Here is a 17,500-nt window from a genome sequence, read left to right on the forward strand (position 1 = left end):
TAATGATGGGCGTTTTGTTATTTTAGACTTGAAATGTTGCTCCATCATATATCGCCTTGCCATATTTTTGTTTTCATACAGTAAAATTCATAGTTAAATCCATAAACGTCTTTCAAAAATTATTTACTGTGTAAAATTTTTCACTCTTCAGGTTACCTATTGTATGTAATGGTAGATTAATTTCGTATTTTTTTTATAACATTGAGGAACTCGCAATGTTCTCTATTGGTATTTCTAAGTGATATAAGACCAAGGAAACGTTCCTGATTTTTCTTTTCCAGTGACCTTCAAAGCGCTGCACTTGGTGAATAAGATATGAAATAATGTTTTGAAAAGTCTTTAATTGTTAAACATAGAGTCAGTTTTAAAAAATAACGTCCATTGTCTATTTAGATGTGGAGGGAAGGGTTTTATTCCCCATTATATTCAACATGAATTTATCTAGGTTTTGCTGAACATTTTAGCTAATGTTATACTATAATATTTTGAACTTAATAACTTGACATCTGTCTGAGTTAGTTTGTTGAAATTTCACTGATTTCTGTAGGTAAAAAATCTTCCTCAAAATTTTCCTTTTCAATCAATTGCTCATGAAAGTCTTTCTTAGGATACACAAACTTTACACATTGATTTCCAACACTTTACTTTCCAATGTGACCTACCACCAGAATTTTCGAGTTATAAAAAAAAAGTTTCATTATTTTCATTTTATAATTTCCCAAGTATAAGCATTGTTGATTCACCTGTACCGTTCTTTCCTCTCAAAGGCCGAGCAAAAGTTTGGATGGTTTGCTCGCCTCAGAATCCCCACAACGAAGAGATACAGACCCTCGTCAACCAGCCCTAGGCTTTTCCTAAAATGTAGTAGCAATTATTTTTCCCAGACAACCACACTTAAAGTCCCGGTCATTGTGAAAGACCATCCACTGTATCCAAACGGTAAGTTTTCACGTAAAACACCGAGAAAAACTTTCACTACCTCCTAGAAAATTAACATTAAAGTTCTCACAAGGTTTCCCCAAAAAATCGCTTTAGAAACCCCAAAACAAACCTTCACCCGGTAAAGGCTCTTAAAAATCGTCAAAGCTGTACAAGACTAGCTTTTTGACCTCCTTGCACCAGATCTCTTAAAAGCCCTCAAAAATCTTCCCCACATTATAAAAACCTTCTCCTTGAAAATAGACCAACAAACCTTTTACAAAACGTGAAGGTTTTCACAAGACTTGCTCTTGGGTTCCTTACCGCAGACCTTGGTCAGGAAGCTCTTCACCTTGAGACTGGCGGAGGTCTGCTTACCGCGGTACTTTTTCCTTCGGCTGCTTTTCTTCCTAAAAATGTGATCAGGATTTTTGTTCTTCAGGCGGATCTGTTTCAGGACTCCCACCAACAGCTCATCCACCTGGTGGTTGATGCCACTCGACGTCTCGATGTATTTGCAGTCGTAAGAGTCGGCCAGGTTGGAACCCTCTGGAAGAATACTAGAAATTAGGATTACATTGCCAGAGGATGGCCATCCACAAGACACGAAATTATACTAGTGCCAAATTGAAGCTAATCTGTGTCTGTATATATATATATATATATATATATATATATATATATATATATATATATATATATATATATATATATATATATATATATATATCATGTACGCCAACTGCTTGCTCTCTCTCTCTCTCTCTCTCTCTCTCTCTCTCTCTCTCTCTCTCTCTCTCTCTCTCTCTCTCTCTCTCTCTCTCTCTCTCTCGTTTTAGTGATTGTTTTTCTTTTTTATATCAGTTTAATGACCGTTATGATACTTAATTATTTGAGTCACTATTCTGACATGTACTTGTTGAGTATTGAGCTGTAGAATTAGAATGTCCTTGTGCATATGAGAGAAACACCATCTAAATTACAGAATCTCTGAAAGGGAATTGGCCTTCAGTATTACGCTAGAATTTAGTTTACCTTTTACTGTCATTTTATTTAATTATCATTTTTTCTGTGAAAAATGTGTTAGTACTTCTTTGTAGAATATTCAGAATTTTTGTTATATTATGCGTATGTATTAATCTGTGTATTACGATTCATTATTGAATTATTGTTGAACCCATTAAGCTGAAGTTTCTATTTAATCCATTTAGAAATCAGCTATCTCCAATTGCGTTTGCGTTTTATTATTATTATTATTATTATTATTATTATTATTATTATTATTATTTCCGTATTTATCCACAATGAATCTGAATTACTTTTTTGCGTTTCGTTATCATCATCATCAGCCGTATTTAGTTCACCGCAGGACAAAGGCCTCAGGCATATCCTTCCACTCGCGTCTGTTTATGGTCTTTCTGTGTCCGTCAATTTACGTTTATTTTCCGGGTGGATATTTTCAGTCCCTGTCAGTCTGTAGCATGGTATTTAAGAGATTATGATAGCCATTTATTATTCATCTGAGGCATCTAGTATAAGAATGAGGAAAAGCCCAATAAGTATTATATTAGTAATTAGTTTGCATCCTTTGCTAACTACTAAACATGCAATAACACTAATCTAAGAGGATAGCAATATTGTAGGAGCAAAACATGGCATTGATTACATCTATTAATTGAAGGAAAAGAGGTTACAAGGAAACAAAACCGATGGTGAGGGTCTTAAGTGCACACACCTTTCATTATATTATACACACACACACACACACACACACACAATAGCTTGACAGTTCAGGTGGTTACCCTGCAGTGTCAAGCACTAAGGTTTCAGGTGAATTAACTTTTACTTTCTTTTCCCTCTTTGAGCGTATAGCCATTAGAACAGAAATGGGCTGAGTATTGTAACAAATGTTTGTGTTTTAGAAAATTATACAAGAAATTGAGTTAGTGAAACTGGAAATTTTCAGACTAAACAAACTGTCAAAAGTGTTTAAATCTTTTATGGAAAATCGACGCTTTCCAGTAATTTGGTGCATAATATGCCATTGCTGACAAATTTATGGGAAATTATGGGGAATTAGTAACCGCTGTGCTCCAAAAATAATGTCTTTATTTATTGTTTGTATGCGAACTTTTCCGCCTGAAAATGTCGTCAGGCCTAACTGGGCTGGCTGCATTCCAAAACAGAAAAAAAGTTGAAGAGACATGTTACCAAAAATGTGCTCCGACATAGGCCTAATTAAGTGTGATAAATCTAATTTTACTTAGATTTGGTTAAATCTTTTTATGATGGGAAGGTTATTTAGTGGAAGGAGTTCAGACAAGATAAGCGGTAACATTTCGAAAATAAGGGACTTGAAAATCCAAATATCTTTCGAATTTTTGCAATCCTTTAATTATTTCACCAAAATGCTTTTTGTTGGAGTAAATCTACTCTTTTATAATAGTTAATTTGTACAATTTTGTGATCTGACATTTGGTGCCAGCAGGATATTTTAGGTGTGTTTGCAAGAAGTTTAGTTAATTCTTTAAGAAAACTTTACAGGTTACGAAAATTACTGTAAGTTAAATGTTCATATTTTTCTTTAAAAACCTTGAATTTTTTTTTTTTTTTTAATTTGAGAGAAAAGTAGTCATCAAATGTTGGAAAATTAAAGTTTTTTGGGGGACTATAAAGTATCGACTAATACTGATACTGAATTGTTACTTAACAATGCTAATTGTATAGTCTGGGGGCATTTTCTTACCATATACACCATATACTCCTTTTTTTCATTTCTTTCCCTCTCCCGACTTTCCCAATTTCCACGATCTTCCATTTTTCGTTCCCCTTTGGGTTATTACCTATTTTTCTTCATTTTCTGTTTGCCATCATGAATCAGATATCCTCTTCCTTAAAAAAAAGGGAAGACTTTGCTACTACATAGAAGTATGTATGACAACTGTAGCAGAAGCATTTTTCCTAGGCGTCTCGCCGACTAATTTGTCCACTTCCTTTTACTGTTGCACTTAACGGGATTGCGGATTATATGTGTCTTTTATTATGGAGTAAAGACTATTGTAGGAGCTATTTTAATTAATCCTGCTTGGAGCTTTCTTGCATTGTTCACTTGTTTGTCACGTAATATTCTCACCCTTAATCATATATTTATTGGGAACGTAAGAATCTGTGAAATTCAAGTTATTTACCTTTGCTAGGTTTTTTTTATCTGATTATATTTGAAAATAAATAATATATATATATATATATATATATATATATATATATATATATATATATATATATATATATATCTGCTTGGTGGGACTAGGTGTTCAATCTTTGCCAAAATCTCCAAGGCATAAACGTGCAATTCAAGAACTCGTGATCTTTTCCTCCTTTTTCCATATACTATTATTAAAATCCTCTTCACTTCTTTTCCGTATACTTTTAACTCGTACATTATTATTCGATGCATTGTCTCTCTCTTGGCTCATTTACACAACTTCCTTTGATCTCGTGTCTTTGTCACCTGGGTTTTTAGAAAGTATTGAACTTTGGCATTTTATAGATATTAATCAAAATGCTATTTTTTATTTTTTTTTATCATTTTATCCAGGAAATACGGCGCCTCAGTTCTGTCTTAAAAGTGCCATCGTTCGGTGTGGTGGAAAACATAAAAAGGAGAACATGTCGGATGATCGGAAAAAATCTGTGAAAATAACGGCTTTCAATGTTCTTCGTGTAAACTGCGACAAAGAAAAAGTTAACATTGTCTTTTATTGTCAGTTCGTTTGTATTTGGAAAGGGTTTCAGATAGTTTCATGCTCATTGAAAAAATTAGGAGTCTTTTCCCCTCTGGTGGTACATTTAGAAAGGAGTCCTGAGAAACATTCATGCCAATTACATAATGATTATTTTGAATTTAATTATAGACTCGGTTCTGTGTTACGATAAAAAATTTAAATAAACTTGTGAAAATCACAGTAAGATGGTTGATAGTTGAGCTTGCAGTTGTGTATTATATGAATTTTATGTTAATTGATGCTGATAATATACATGAAGGGAGTTGATTGTTTTTTACTGCATTAGGAAGTAGCCATTAATACAAATCATAATTGCTGTGTGAAATAAGGTTTTTCATAAATTTCAATAGAAAGCTAACTGAATATAATTACGCTGATCTGCATTGAGATGAAAGGGCGTTGTGATCACTGAAGATAAATGAAATCGACAAGAAATAGATCTATTAGCATAATTAGTTTCTGAAGATTTGGACACACTTTTTTATTGAAATATTGTCGCCATTTCTTTGTGTTACAGTCACCAAATATCTCGGCTGTTTTGGTAAACTGTTTGTCTAACGCTTCTTTGGATTATGATTCAGGTATGATTGCTATACTTTAAAAGCAAATTTCTGTCTGTATAGATGACTCTACAATTCTGACGGTGTACTAGTTTACCTTTAATCTGTTATGATAAGAACAACGGCCGGAGGAGCTAAAACTGTATAATTAATATATATATATATATATATATATATATATATATATATATATATATATATATATATACACACACATATATATATATATATATATATATATATATATATACAGCAACCACAAATGCCGTCGTCTCTAGTCCGCTGCAGGACAAAGGCCTCAGACATGTCCTAATTCATATCTGGGGTTAGGCCAGTTTTCATCACCACGCTGGCCAACTGCAGAATGGTGGTGATGGGAGACTCCTGTCTGATCACTCATAGCAAACCATCCTAGTATGGGTGCCTCTGACTAGTACAGCGCTGCTGTTCATGGCGATACATAAACTTTTACCGTGTTAAGGTAGCCACACTCCTTTGAGATAATGCTACTCAATGGTTTTTTTTTCATATTTAAAGTAATTATATTATATCCATGATTTATAAGGACAGCAAAATATTAATGGAAAACCTTAAATTGGATGATTGCCAGATTTAGATAATGATTTGCTTACGTAAAGGAAATTTACTTACAGTATTGTGGCGAGCCGAGAGAAGGTTGTGACTCAAAGGCAGGACGAAAGCAACTGAGTAACTTTATTACAGACACTCGCCTTTATATACAAAAAGTCAATGCAACAGGAAATTTCTTGTTCAACGGACACCGTACCCAGTTAACAGGTAACGGGGAGAAAAAGAAACATGTTTATTGAGGTTCTTTTTAGTGCGAGGGGAGAGCGAAGATACAAGCATAATATATACACAAAATGAAATGTCTTTACTATGTACGATCGTGTGACACACGGTTGGTACATGGCTCCCCCCTAAAAATGACATACTGTACATGTTAAATAGGGAATCTGGAGTGGTAGTAGCAAAAACTACGGCCGATTAGCAGCAGTGAGTGGCTGTAGAAGTCGTTGGTTGGGGCGAGCGTGAGTGGTGGATGATGGGTGGCTTTGTTGCCGCTCCGGCTCGTCACGGGGTAGGCGTGTGTGTCCTAAGGCATTCATAGGCGTGTCCTATAGCATTCATAGGCGTGTGTGTCCTATGGAATTCATAGGCCTACGGCATTCATAGGCGTGTGTGTCCTACGGCATTCATAGGCGTGTGTGTCCTACGGCATTCATGTCAGCTTTGATTGAAGTTGAATAGGTGTCCTCTTCGTCAGGAGTGGAGGCTTGATGGAGGTTTTGAAGGTCATGAAGTGGCTGTCCATAAGGCGTCGGCTTTGGTCATCGAGTCCTTTATGGGTAAACTATCGACATCGGGTATGGCAGCGCGTACAGGTTCGGGTAAACGGCGTATCCAAAGGGCACGAAGTAGGTTCACCTCACAAGGAGAGCCGTCTGCGGAAAGTTGCAGGCGAGTGATACTGGTCATTTCCCTGAGGGCGAGAGCGAAGCCCTTTGGTCCCCCAAAGGTTGTTGAGAGAGCTGAAAAAGTTTTGCTATACGGACAGCTGGCGACGGCGAGTACTGCTGCAGAAGGTATGTTTTCAGGGCGTCATACGCTATTGGGGTGTCTCCTTATTCAAAAAGCCAGTCGGATATTTCCGGGAAGGTGTCCTCGGGTATCACCGCGAGAACATAATCTGCTTTGGTGGTTGAGCGAGTCACGTCCTTGATGCAAAACTGGACTTCTGCACGCTGAAACCAAGCAAACACCTCTCCGCTGGCGAAAGTTTCAATGTGGGAGCCGCAGCGCCAACTTCCGTACAGTCCGCCATAGTACCAACGAAGGAGGGGCGAGGGGAGTTGGAAGGCGGGAGGAGCGAGTCGACTTCCAGAGTCACCAATGTGGCAAGCCGAAAGAAGGTTGTGACTCAAAGGCAGGATGAAAGCAACTCAGTAACTGTATTACAGACACTCGCCTTTATATACAAAAACTCAATGCAACAGGAAATTTCTTGTTCAACTGATACTGTACCGGGTAACAGTTAACGGTGAGAAAAAGATACATGTTTATTCAGGTTCTTTTTAGTGCGAGGGGAGAGCGAAGATACAAGCATAATATATTCACAAAATGAAATGTCGTTACTATGTACGATCGTGTGACACACGGTTGGTACAGTAGGCAAGTTAATTTTTTAATAGAATACATGGTTTTTACGTTATCGTCTCTCTTCCTTGATTGTGAATGTACATGAGCTCGGGACAATTAAGTAATGATTTTAGTTATAAACTATTTATTAAATTGTAAGAGGAGCTGTAGAGAGCGTTTAAACAAAGAATTGCCAATTTTTCCCATAATAAAAGAATATTACATCCATTACATGGATGACAGGGCATGTATATACTATTTCAAGAAGGATTCGACTGAATTATCTAGGTTGGATGCAGTAGTAAAAAAATAAGATAAAATTGTTACAGTGTCCAGTAAATTTTGCCGGTGTCATGTCATCCAGTGATGACTCCAGCATATGTAGTTATTGTTCACCACTTTCCGAAATGCTCAGCGTTTCTTGCTAATGTTTGCAGATAGGACTTTGAGGTTTATGACTTGAGAAAGAAGAGGAAAACGAATGTTATTGGCAAGCTCAGTGAAACAGCGAAGGTATTGTCAATGCAGTTCATATGTCTTCATTGCTGGTGTCTTATAGAATCACTATTTCAGCAGATTTATATATATATATATATATATATATATATATATATATATATATATATATATATATATATATATATATATATATATATATATATATATATATATATATTGAAGAGTCTTTGAAGTCTTCCGTACGTTCCCTCATTTTAGAGGCGATTGAATAATTTATTATTATTATTATTATTATTATTATTATTATTATTATTATTATTATGTGTCTCTTACTCAACTTGAACCCTTTTCAACCAGGCCTGGATAATTAAAGTGATTTTGGTGATTGACATAGTGAATTTAAGACCAAAAACAGAATTGTCTTCCCCTCTGAAATTAACTTTAGAGTTCGCTTCAGTTCATGGTTGTAACCTAAAATTCTTTGGACTTCAGAATATGCACGTGCTGATTACGTGGGCAGTTTGAAAGGTATGTTTTCTAGGTTGCTCTTGTATTTTCTTATTTTTCCACTCCTTCGTTCTTTGATGCATGGATTTTTTCGTGCTCTGCTTGACTTTCTGATTTTGTAATATTCAAGGTTTTTCTGTATTGCTCATAGTTGGAAAAAAAAGTTCAAAATGATAAAAAGTAGAATACTTTTTTAATAATACTTCCTAACGCTCCCCCCCCCCTTCTCTCTCTCTCTCTCTCTCTCTCTCTCTCTCTCTCTCTCTCTCTCTCTCTCTCTCTGGATGGGTATAACGCAGTAGCTATTTTGTATGCTCAAAATAATTCCAAACTGAGGATAAGTAAAAGGATCCATAAAAATATCTAGGAAATGTTGGATTATTTTCCTTTATCACTGTAATTTGTTTATATCAGTCTTTATTGAATATAGAAATAAATTCACAAGTATCTAATCTATTACCTTCACCTTAAATCAGTTTCCTGAGAATAACAACGCCTTAACTTTAGTGCATATGTGATGAACTTGCATTGCATGCAAATCGTTTGAAATTACAGTGTCCATAAGTTAACGAGGTTGCGTTGTGTCCGAAACTAGTGAGATCGTAACAAGAGGTTAATGATCACTAATTTGTTTTGAAACTGGTTAGGCATTGAGTTCTAAACTTGGCGAGGTGCGGTCTTTGTTAAAGCCACATTTTGAATCTCTCTCTCTCTCTCGGAAGAGTACCTTGTCGTCTTATTTGGAAGTCGCTTTGCACAAAGCATTTCTTGTGTCTGGTTACTATGGTCACTTATACTAAATCAGCGATTGTTTTCTGTTAAGGTAATCCTCTATGTGACCTTATAATGGACATTACTCTTGATGTCTAGTTATTATGTTGTACTAAAAATAATGTTTACGATAGCCCTATGTTGTTTTAACGTTTTACCCATTGAAGCTATAATGCTCCGGTCATTTTTCTTTGTGCAGTGAACTTTGGTAAAAGATTCAAAAGCTTTTCTCATCTGAATAAAAACTGTTCAGAAAATTCACTGTAGGCGAAGAACAAAAAAATACCTATATTAATTATCCTTATTAGGTCAAGTGGAACGACCATTTCTGGATGTTTTGCGAAATGTCACCAGGTTATTATACTTTCCTTTTCATATTTATTTACTTGAAATAAAACATATAATTGTCTAATCTACGATTGTGTTGTTTCAAATAATTATCAAGCAAATGGAATTAGTAATCGATGAAGGCTAATATTCATGATGAGAGAGCCATCTAAACAATCACATGCTGTTAGTCACCATCCTCCCCTGATTGATGCAAAATACATCATTTCCTGTTTATGTAATGTCATATGTTGCAGCGCGTGTAGTCTTCTATTGATTTCCGGTGTCGTTGCTGTGCTCCTACTCGATGTACTAGGATGAAGCCAGGCGCTCATCCATGTACTTGCATAAGCTTCACTACGAACAATGCGTAGGCTTTACATAAAAAAAAATCTACCCCCCCCCCCCTCTCTCTCTCTCTCTCTCTCTCTCTCTCTCTCTCTCTCTCTCTCTCTCTCTCTCATCTGGGACTTTGTAAGCCCCATTTCCACTATGTTAAAGGCGACAGGGCAATCTGCCTTTGGAAAGGTAACATAGTTGGTATTATTTCAGCTCATGGTGGTGTTCTTGGTGTTATTATAGCTGTTACTGTGAAACTATTGTTATTTACCACTGGTGTTTATTTGTTACTTCTGCCTCTCTTACAAATCGGCTTCTTACCTTGGAAACGAATAACCGGAAAATAGTTACATGCATGAGCAGCCTTTCTAACCATTACCTTTTGATGTCACACATCTGGACCTGACGATGTCCGTCTTGTTAGCCACCAAGATGACCGCTTTGTTGGTCATGACATCGAGACGCCACAGATATTGAAGCATTTCTTCTGCCCGAAGGAAGCTACTTCTCTCGATGACGCTGTAGACAAGAACGAAAGCGTGCGGAGAATATGTCGCCAGGTAGTTCTCCACCTGTGAATTGGAAAACATGATGAAATATTGCTGTCATTTGCAGAATTATTGAGTGAATTGCTCAAGAGATTTTAGATTTATTAATTTGCTCAATGAAACTGTTTGACCCTGACGAGTGGTTGCATTCTCTCTAACCTAAAATACATACACAAAATGTACAGTGGTAATTTTTCATGACGCAGGTGTGTATATGTATATGTATGTATGTATTTGTATATATATATATATATATATATATATATATATATATATGTATATATATATGTATATATATTATATATATGTATATATATGCGTGTATATATATATATACATATATATATATAAACATATATATATATATATATATATATATATATATATATATATATATATATATATATAACATATATATATATATACATATATGTTTATATATATTTATATACGTATGTTTATATATATATGTATTTATATACATTATATATATATTATATATATATATATATATATATATATATATATATATATATATATATATATACATATATATATATATACATATATATATATATATATATATATATATATATATATATATATACTCAGTGGAACCTCGAAGATCGACCTTAATTTGCCACAGAAGGTTGTTTGAATACTAAATAAATTTTCAACATAAAAATCAATACAAATTGCATTAATCCATTCTAGACTAAAACAATCCCCTAAAATAAAAGATTTTCGCTTCAAGTTTAAAGTAGATACTTGTATATAATCATATACAAATTAGAAAATATAAATAGATACAATATAGGAGAAAGGCTTCAGCATTGTCACGTACTATTTGTCGAAATAAGGAGTCCATTCATTCCTTTTCATATGCAACATTCTCCAAGAGGAGGGGTTCTAGGTGCTAGCATGTGTATGTGCTACTTTTTTAAATAAAGGGTCTATTCATAGCTCTTCATATAAAAGGTATCTATGAGGGGAGGATTTAGGTTCCAGTTACCCCTAGTATGGAGAGTTGATGACCTAAGAGGAGGGTGACTATCTAGAATAGAGATGTTATTGTTTAAAAGGGAAGTTCCCTTTCACAGTAACATCTGGTAGGTATTCTAAAAGAATTCTTTCAATGTTTGTCTCTTTGCTGCTTGAGAGCCGCTGAAGCACTCTCACTAAAAAGTTTCTCCCTAAGTTGTGAGAATATGTTGAAGACTAGATGTATTGTCATTAAAGATGTCTATTACATTATTTTCTACTGCTTTATCAGAGGGGAATTTTCTGCAAAAATCTGTGCTTCCTTCATTTTTCATATTTCCATGATTATAGAACTCTGAGCATCCTCCTTGCCATCTTCCTTGTGTAAAGACATTTCTTCAGCAGCAGATTGTTACTTATCTTCTAAAGGTCTGGAGTTGCTCTGTGAGGAGCTCAATGGTGTGCTGATCCACTAATTCCACATCATCACTGATGTTTAAACTCATGGCCTTCATAAGGAGACAATATTTTCGACCACAGTCACATGGTCGAAAACATCATAAACTTAATGGCCGCAACTTACTCCATGCTGAGTATATTGTTCTGGAAAAATTGCGCCCTAAGCTTTATGAAAATTATAGTTTATAATATTCTAATTGATATTCCAGAACTCTTAGAGGTAACTGTATCAGAGATGACATCAAAGAACCTCTGGAAAAGTGTTAGAGTAGGGCTTGCTAGAAATAGAAATAAATTGCTGGTTCATGAGCAGCATCAGAGGAGTCGTATTGGGGGGGGGGGGGGGGTGAATAAGAACTGGGCACTGAAGCTAAACTCTTCAAGTAACTCTCTCTTCCATGCTTAGAGAGTGAGAATTTATCTCTAAGAATGAGGTTCGTAAGTGGCTTTTTTTTTTCCTGGTGGTTTTTTTTTCCCCACAATTGGCCTTAACATCTCATGAACCTACAAATTGAAAAATTGCCTTGTTTCCCAATTTTTACTGTCGACCATCCAAACAAAATTTTATTTGTTCTTCATATCATTTGTTTAAACTCTAGTTTTTTCTGAATGATATATAAGCTTAAAGTCCCTACTTGGAACCGAGTTACCCTATCATTTACAAGGTCATGCCCAAGCAATAATTTTTCTACCTTGTTTATGTGAGTCCCCTATGACTTTCTTCCGAAAGAGGCCTGTTTCGTTACAATTTATTAGTCTGGAAACCTTTACGTTGGTTTTACTGGCACTTCCCATACTATATGTAACTATACTACTGTATGTTTGCCACTCTTTTGTCTCGAACCAACCTCTGCTTGGCTTTAAAACCTCACTATTATATGTATCAGCTAGGAGCAGCTTCTTTCCATTTCCAATTATTGTGATGTGAAATATCACCCGCTTTTCTCGTTTTTTCATATGCAACTATATATACTGTATATACTGTATATATTGTATATATTTTATGTATATATATATATATATAAATATATATATATATATATATATATATATATATATATATATATATATATATGTATGTATGTATGTATGTATGTATGTATATGTATATATAAATAAATGTATATATGTACATATATTATCCATATATAAGTGAAGACAGTATTTATAAAATTGAATTTTAAAAGGCACGAAGAGTTAATGGTGGTAAATTTGAAATCAGTCGCATTGTGCTGTCGTAATGGTATAGCTTATTGGCTGACAAGCGCGTGAAATGAATGCAGGAAGATGTAAAAGTTTTGAAAGGAGAAATTAAGAGAGATCATTTGTATGTGTATAAAGTAGAGCGAAACATGAAAGAGGCTATTATAAGTGTTACGAGTCCATGATATTCCTTAGTATATCTGGGATGGTATATGATATGTTTTTCATTGAGTAAATGATACAAGTATGAAGATATATATCTACAGTATAGTAATAAAGCTGGTGATTTTCTGTGTGTATGTGTGTATGTTTGCGTGTTCACTATAGAAAAATTGTACAAGGAACATACAGAATATTCAATGATCGAACCTTATGTAATTTTTATCGAGAAAGCTAACACCGCTATTTCCATTTTGATCAAGGTCCACCTTGGTGGTCTACGGGCCCCATAATTACAGACCCTTTAAAACGGTATTCCATGAAATCTGGCCGGCTGGCGCCATAGACTTCTTCAACGTTTTTAGAAATAATTAGTAATAAATGAGAAATCTAACGTCGCTATTTTTATTTTGATCAAGAAGAACCTTGGGGAGTCGAATGGCATCGTGAAAACAAACCCCCTAAAACTGCATTCAGCAGTAATGAACTAATTGCAATGAATTTCGACATAAAGATTGTATGAAATTAGGAGATTATTTGGGGCTATATCAATTTGGAAATTAAATTCGTCATAAAAATTGGGTTCTTGGGAGCCCCCACCCCCCACCCCCACCCCCGCACACGCACACAGCATACACTGATTTTCTTTTCCATGTGATAAAATGTACAAAAATTTACAGAATATTTAACGATTGAGTCTTATGTAATTTTATATATTTTTGAGTTTTCTACAAAATGAAGCCACCCATATAGAGGTTTGCATTCGGTAAATCTGATAAAACAAAATCGGTGAAAAGAAAAAGATAGCAGGAAACAAAATGCATGAGGAATGGCAGCTAGACGTGAGACACAGGATGAAGAACTAAGAAAAACTCGTGCTAGAATGGTAGCTAGCCATAAAGCAGAAAATGAAGAGCAGATGGATTTAAGAAGGAACACTAATACAAGCAGAATGGCAGCTAGACGTGATTCAGAAGACGAAGAGCAGATGAATTTAAGAAGGCACACTAATGCAAGCATAATGGCAGCTAGACGTGATGATAAGACGAAGAGCAAATGAATTTAAAAAGGAACACTAATTATTATTATTATTATTATTATTATTATTATTAATTGCTAAGCTAAAACCATAATTGGTAAAGCAGATTGCTATAAGCCCGAGGGCTCCAACAGGGAAAATAGCCCAGTGAGGAAAGGAAATATGGAAACTACAAGAAAAGTAATTAACAATTAAAATATTTCAAGAACAGTAACAACAGTAAAATAAATATTTCATGTATAAACTATAAAACTTTAAAAACAAGAGGAAGAGAAATAAGGTAGATTAGTGTGCACAAGTGTACCCCCAAGCAAGAAAACTCTACCCCAAGGTAGTGAAAGACCATGGCTATGGTGCTATCCAAGACCATAGAATAATGGTTTATTTGTTGAGTGTCCTCATAGAAGAGCTGGTTACCATAGCTGAAGAGTCTCTTCTACCTTACCAAGAGGAAAATAGCCACTTGAAATAGTTAACCCCTTGAACGAGGAAGAATTCTTTGGTAATCTCAGTGTTGTCAGGTGTATGAGGACAGACTAGAATATGTAAAGAATAGGCCAGACTATTCGGTGTATGTGTAAGCAAAGGGAAAATGAGCCGTAACCAGAGAAGGATCCATTGTAGTACTGTCTGGCCAGTCAACGAACCCAATAATGCAAACAGAATGGCAACTAGACGTGAAGCACATTATGAAGACCAAAGAAATTCTCGCCTTGAAAATAATCAACAAATAGCCTCTATAAGAAGTCAGGAATCAAGAAATCAAAGAATGACTCGATTTCGGGATAACCAACAAAGAATGATTGTCCATCGAAACCAAGAAACATCTGAAGGAGCTGAGAATAGTTGCCATGTTATAGAATCAGGCATGCAGAAGCAAGAGCACGTCCTTTTAATGCTCTCCAGTGGCGTCTTGGATTCTTCATTTATAATCCAAGATAGCCCTATGAAACAGAAGACATAGTACAAATTGGCTTAGTGTCACAACAATGTAATCACTGTAATGCTCAGAAAAGGAAGAATGAACCTCCTGGATTATGTTGGAGTGGTGGGAAAATTAGACTACCATTATTAGTTGAACCTCGTGAATATCTGAAAAAAATATACACCTATACAATAATTCTTTCCAGATGACTTCATTTAGAGCAAAATTTGTGATTGAGGGGGGATTTATGCCCACATTCAAAATGCAAGGGCAGATATACCCGAGCAATGCCGGGTACCCCTTCTAGTATATATGTGTATATATTTATATATATATATATATATATATATGTATATATATATATATATATATATATATATATATATATATATATATATATATATATATATATATATATACAGCGATTATACAGTTCTTAACTTTATTTTGTTAAAGCAATTCAAACACAGATTTGCGTTAGGTATAGACAGTTATATTATCACTTCAGTTCCTAAGAACAGTTCAGCACAAATCAAAGATATGTCACTTTGAAGATCAGAGATATCAAAGCCCAAGGGAAACTTAACTTTTATCTGCCTTCCGAAGGACAGTCGTAGTTGAACTTTCAGGGAGATGTGTCCGCTTCTATCCCAAACCCACTCTTATATACCCAACCTGGGTACGCTTACAGCTAAATGTCACATGGTACATCACAAAATCTCTGTCCCAAAATGTAATAAAAGAACTGTTTACAAACTTTCCTGGGATGCTACTAAAATGATTCATATTCACTTATTAAAAACATTTCATAAAGAAATCCATATTTATGAAGATATAACTTGATTTATGAATCACCTCTTTAAAAATGTCACTTCTGTTGTAACCTCCACATAGTAGCATAAGTGCTCGATTCTACGCCTTCTGGACTCTTGGTGATTTCCTACATCGCATTAGATTTTTTCCCCACTCTAATAGAAATACACCGCATTACATTTCCATGCAACGTAGTAGATTGATTAGAAATTACTCTTCATTTACATACTTGATTTTCAGTATGTGTATATAAGACCCTGAGCGATTACATAATAATAACTTATAATGATAATCATCATAAATTTAAATATTACTATTACTATTCATATCACTGCAATTATTTTAAGCTCTTAAGACATACATCATAATCCTCATCTCGAGGGTTTGTTTTGCTTTTAGCGATGGGTATGGGAAATCCTTTTGGTCGAAGTTTCCTTTTTTACCCGATTGCAACGCAAGTGTCTATTAAATACAGTTTACGTTAACTTTAAAAGATAAATAGGTACAATAGGATTTGACAGGCTGTGCCCAAAGCTTTCCAGGTCGTTTTGGAATCGAATCCGGGAATTTTTGTCAGTGAGCAGAGAGTTACAAGGATTTTGAATGTCTCAAAGACTTTTTAGTCCATCCACGGAGACTCCATTCGCTCTTTGGTAGAGCAATTTGATTTAAGCATTTAGAGAGTTATGATTTTGTCTAACTTTTTCCTGAACTCATTTACCGTGTTACTGTTTACTACATTCACTAGTAGTCTAATCCAAGTATTTGCCATTTTGCATGTAAAGAAATTGCCACGTTCACTGGTGTTGTATCTTTTCAATTCCAGTCTATATCCCTTACCTCTGAACTGATTTGTGCTAAGCGTGAATATATTGTTATAATCTACATTTGATATTCTCTAAAAATTTTGAATGCCTCTATTAACTGTCTCCTTAGTCGCCGAGTTTGTAGATCAAACAAGTTCAAACGTTCCATCCCCCGTCTATATCCAAACTGCCTTCGTGTTGGGACTAATTTGGTGACCCTAGCTTGTACTGCTTCCAGTATATCTATATCCTTCTGAATACTTAGAGCTCTGAATTGGACTCCGTATTCTAGATGGGGTCTTACTAGTGATGTGTACAGTGTCTTTGTTTCTGTATTTGGATTGTCTCTTTATGAAGCCTATTAGTTTCTGTGCTTTCTTTTCAGCTTATATGCTCTGTTTAGAGAGAGAGAGAGAGAGAGAGAGAGAGAGAGAGAGAGAGAGAGAGAGAGAGAGAGAGAGAGAGAGAGAGAGAGAGAATCTTTTGAATATCATTTGGATGCCCCCCCCCCCCCCCCGATGGATAATAGTGACTTCGTCGAGGCCCTACCGTTTTTATTGTATGTTGATTTGAGAGAGACATCGACACGCACGTTTGTATTTCTTCTCCATTTTTCTCGCAACCCTAAATTCGACCAGCAACAGTCGACTTACATTTAGGTACACAGTTCTATGACTTACATTTAGGTACACAGTTCTATGTATAAGATAACGGGCATTATTAGTTCTTTTCCCCCTTGCC

The 17,500-nt window shown here is 35.1% G+C and overlaps 1 protein-coding gene across 3 annotated transcripts in view; it reads right to left on the minus strand.

Annotated features, from left to right (window-relative positions):
* LOC137627538 (uncharacterized) overlaps nt 1-17,500 on the minus strand; it is a 785,382-nt gene that overhangs the window by 675 nt on the left and 767,207 nt on the right. For all 3 annotated transcript variants that reach the window (XM_068358643.1, XM_068358640.1, XM_068358632.1), the window contains 2 exons: nt 10,206-10,398; nt 1-1,467 (listed from right to left, as the gene is read on the minus strand). The exon at nt 1-1,467 is cut by the window's left edge and continues 675 nt beyond it. In XM_068358643.1, coding sequence (XP_068214744.1) covers nt 1,196-1,467; nt 10,206-10,398 — 465 coding nt within the window. In that variant the 3' untranslated portion in view covers nt 1-1,195. The remainder of the gene's footprint in view (nt 1,468-10,205; nt 10,399-17,500) is intronic.

Source organism: Palaemon carinicauda, chromosome 2, assembly GCF_036898095.1.
Source record: "Palaemon carinicauda isolate YSFRI2023 chromosome 2, ASM3689809v2, whole genome shotgun sequence".
Taxonomy (NCBI): Eukaryota; Metazoa; Arthropoda; class Malacostraca; order Decapoda; family Palaemonidae; genus Palaemon; species Palaemon carinicauda.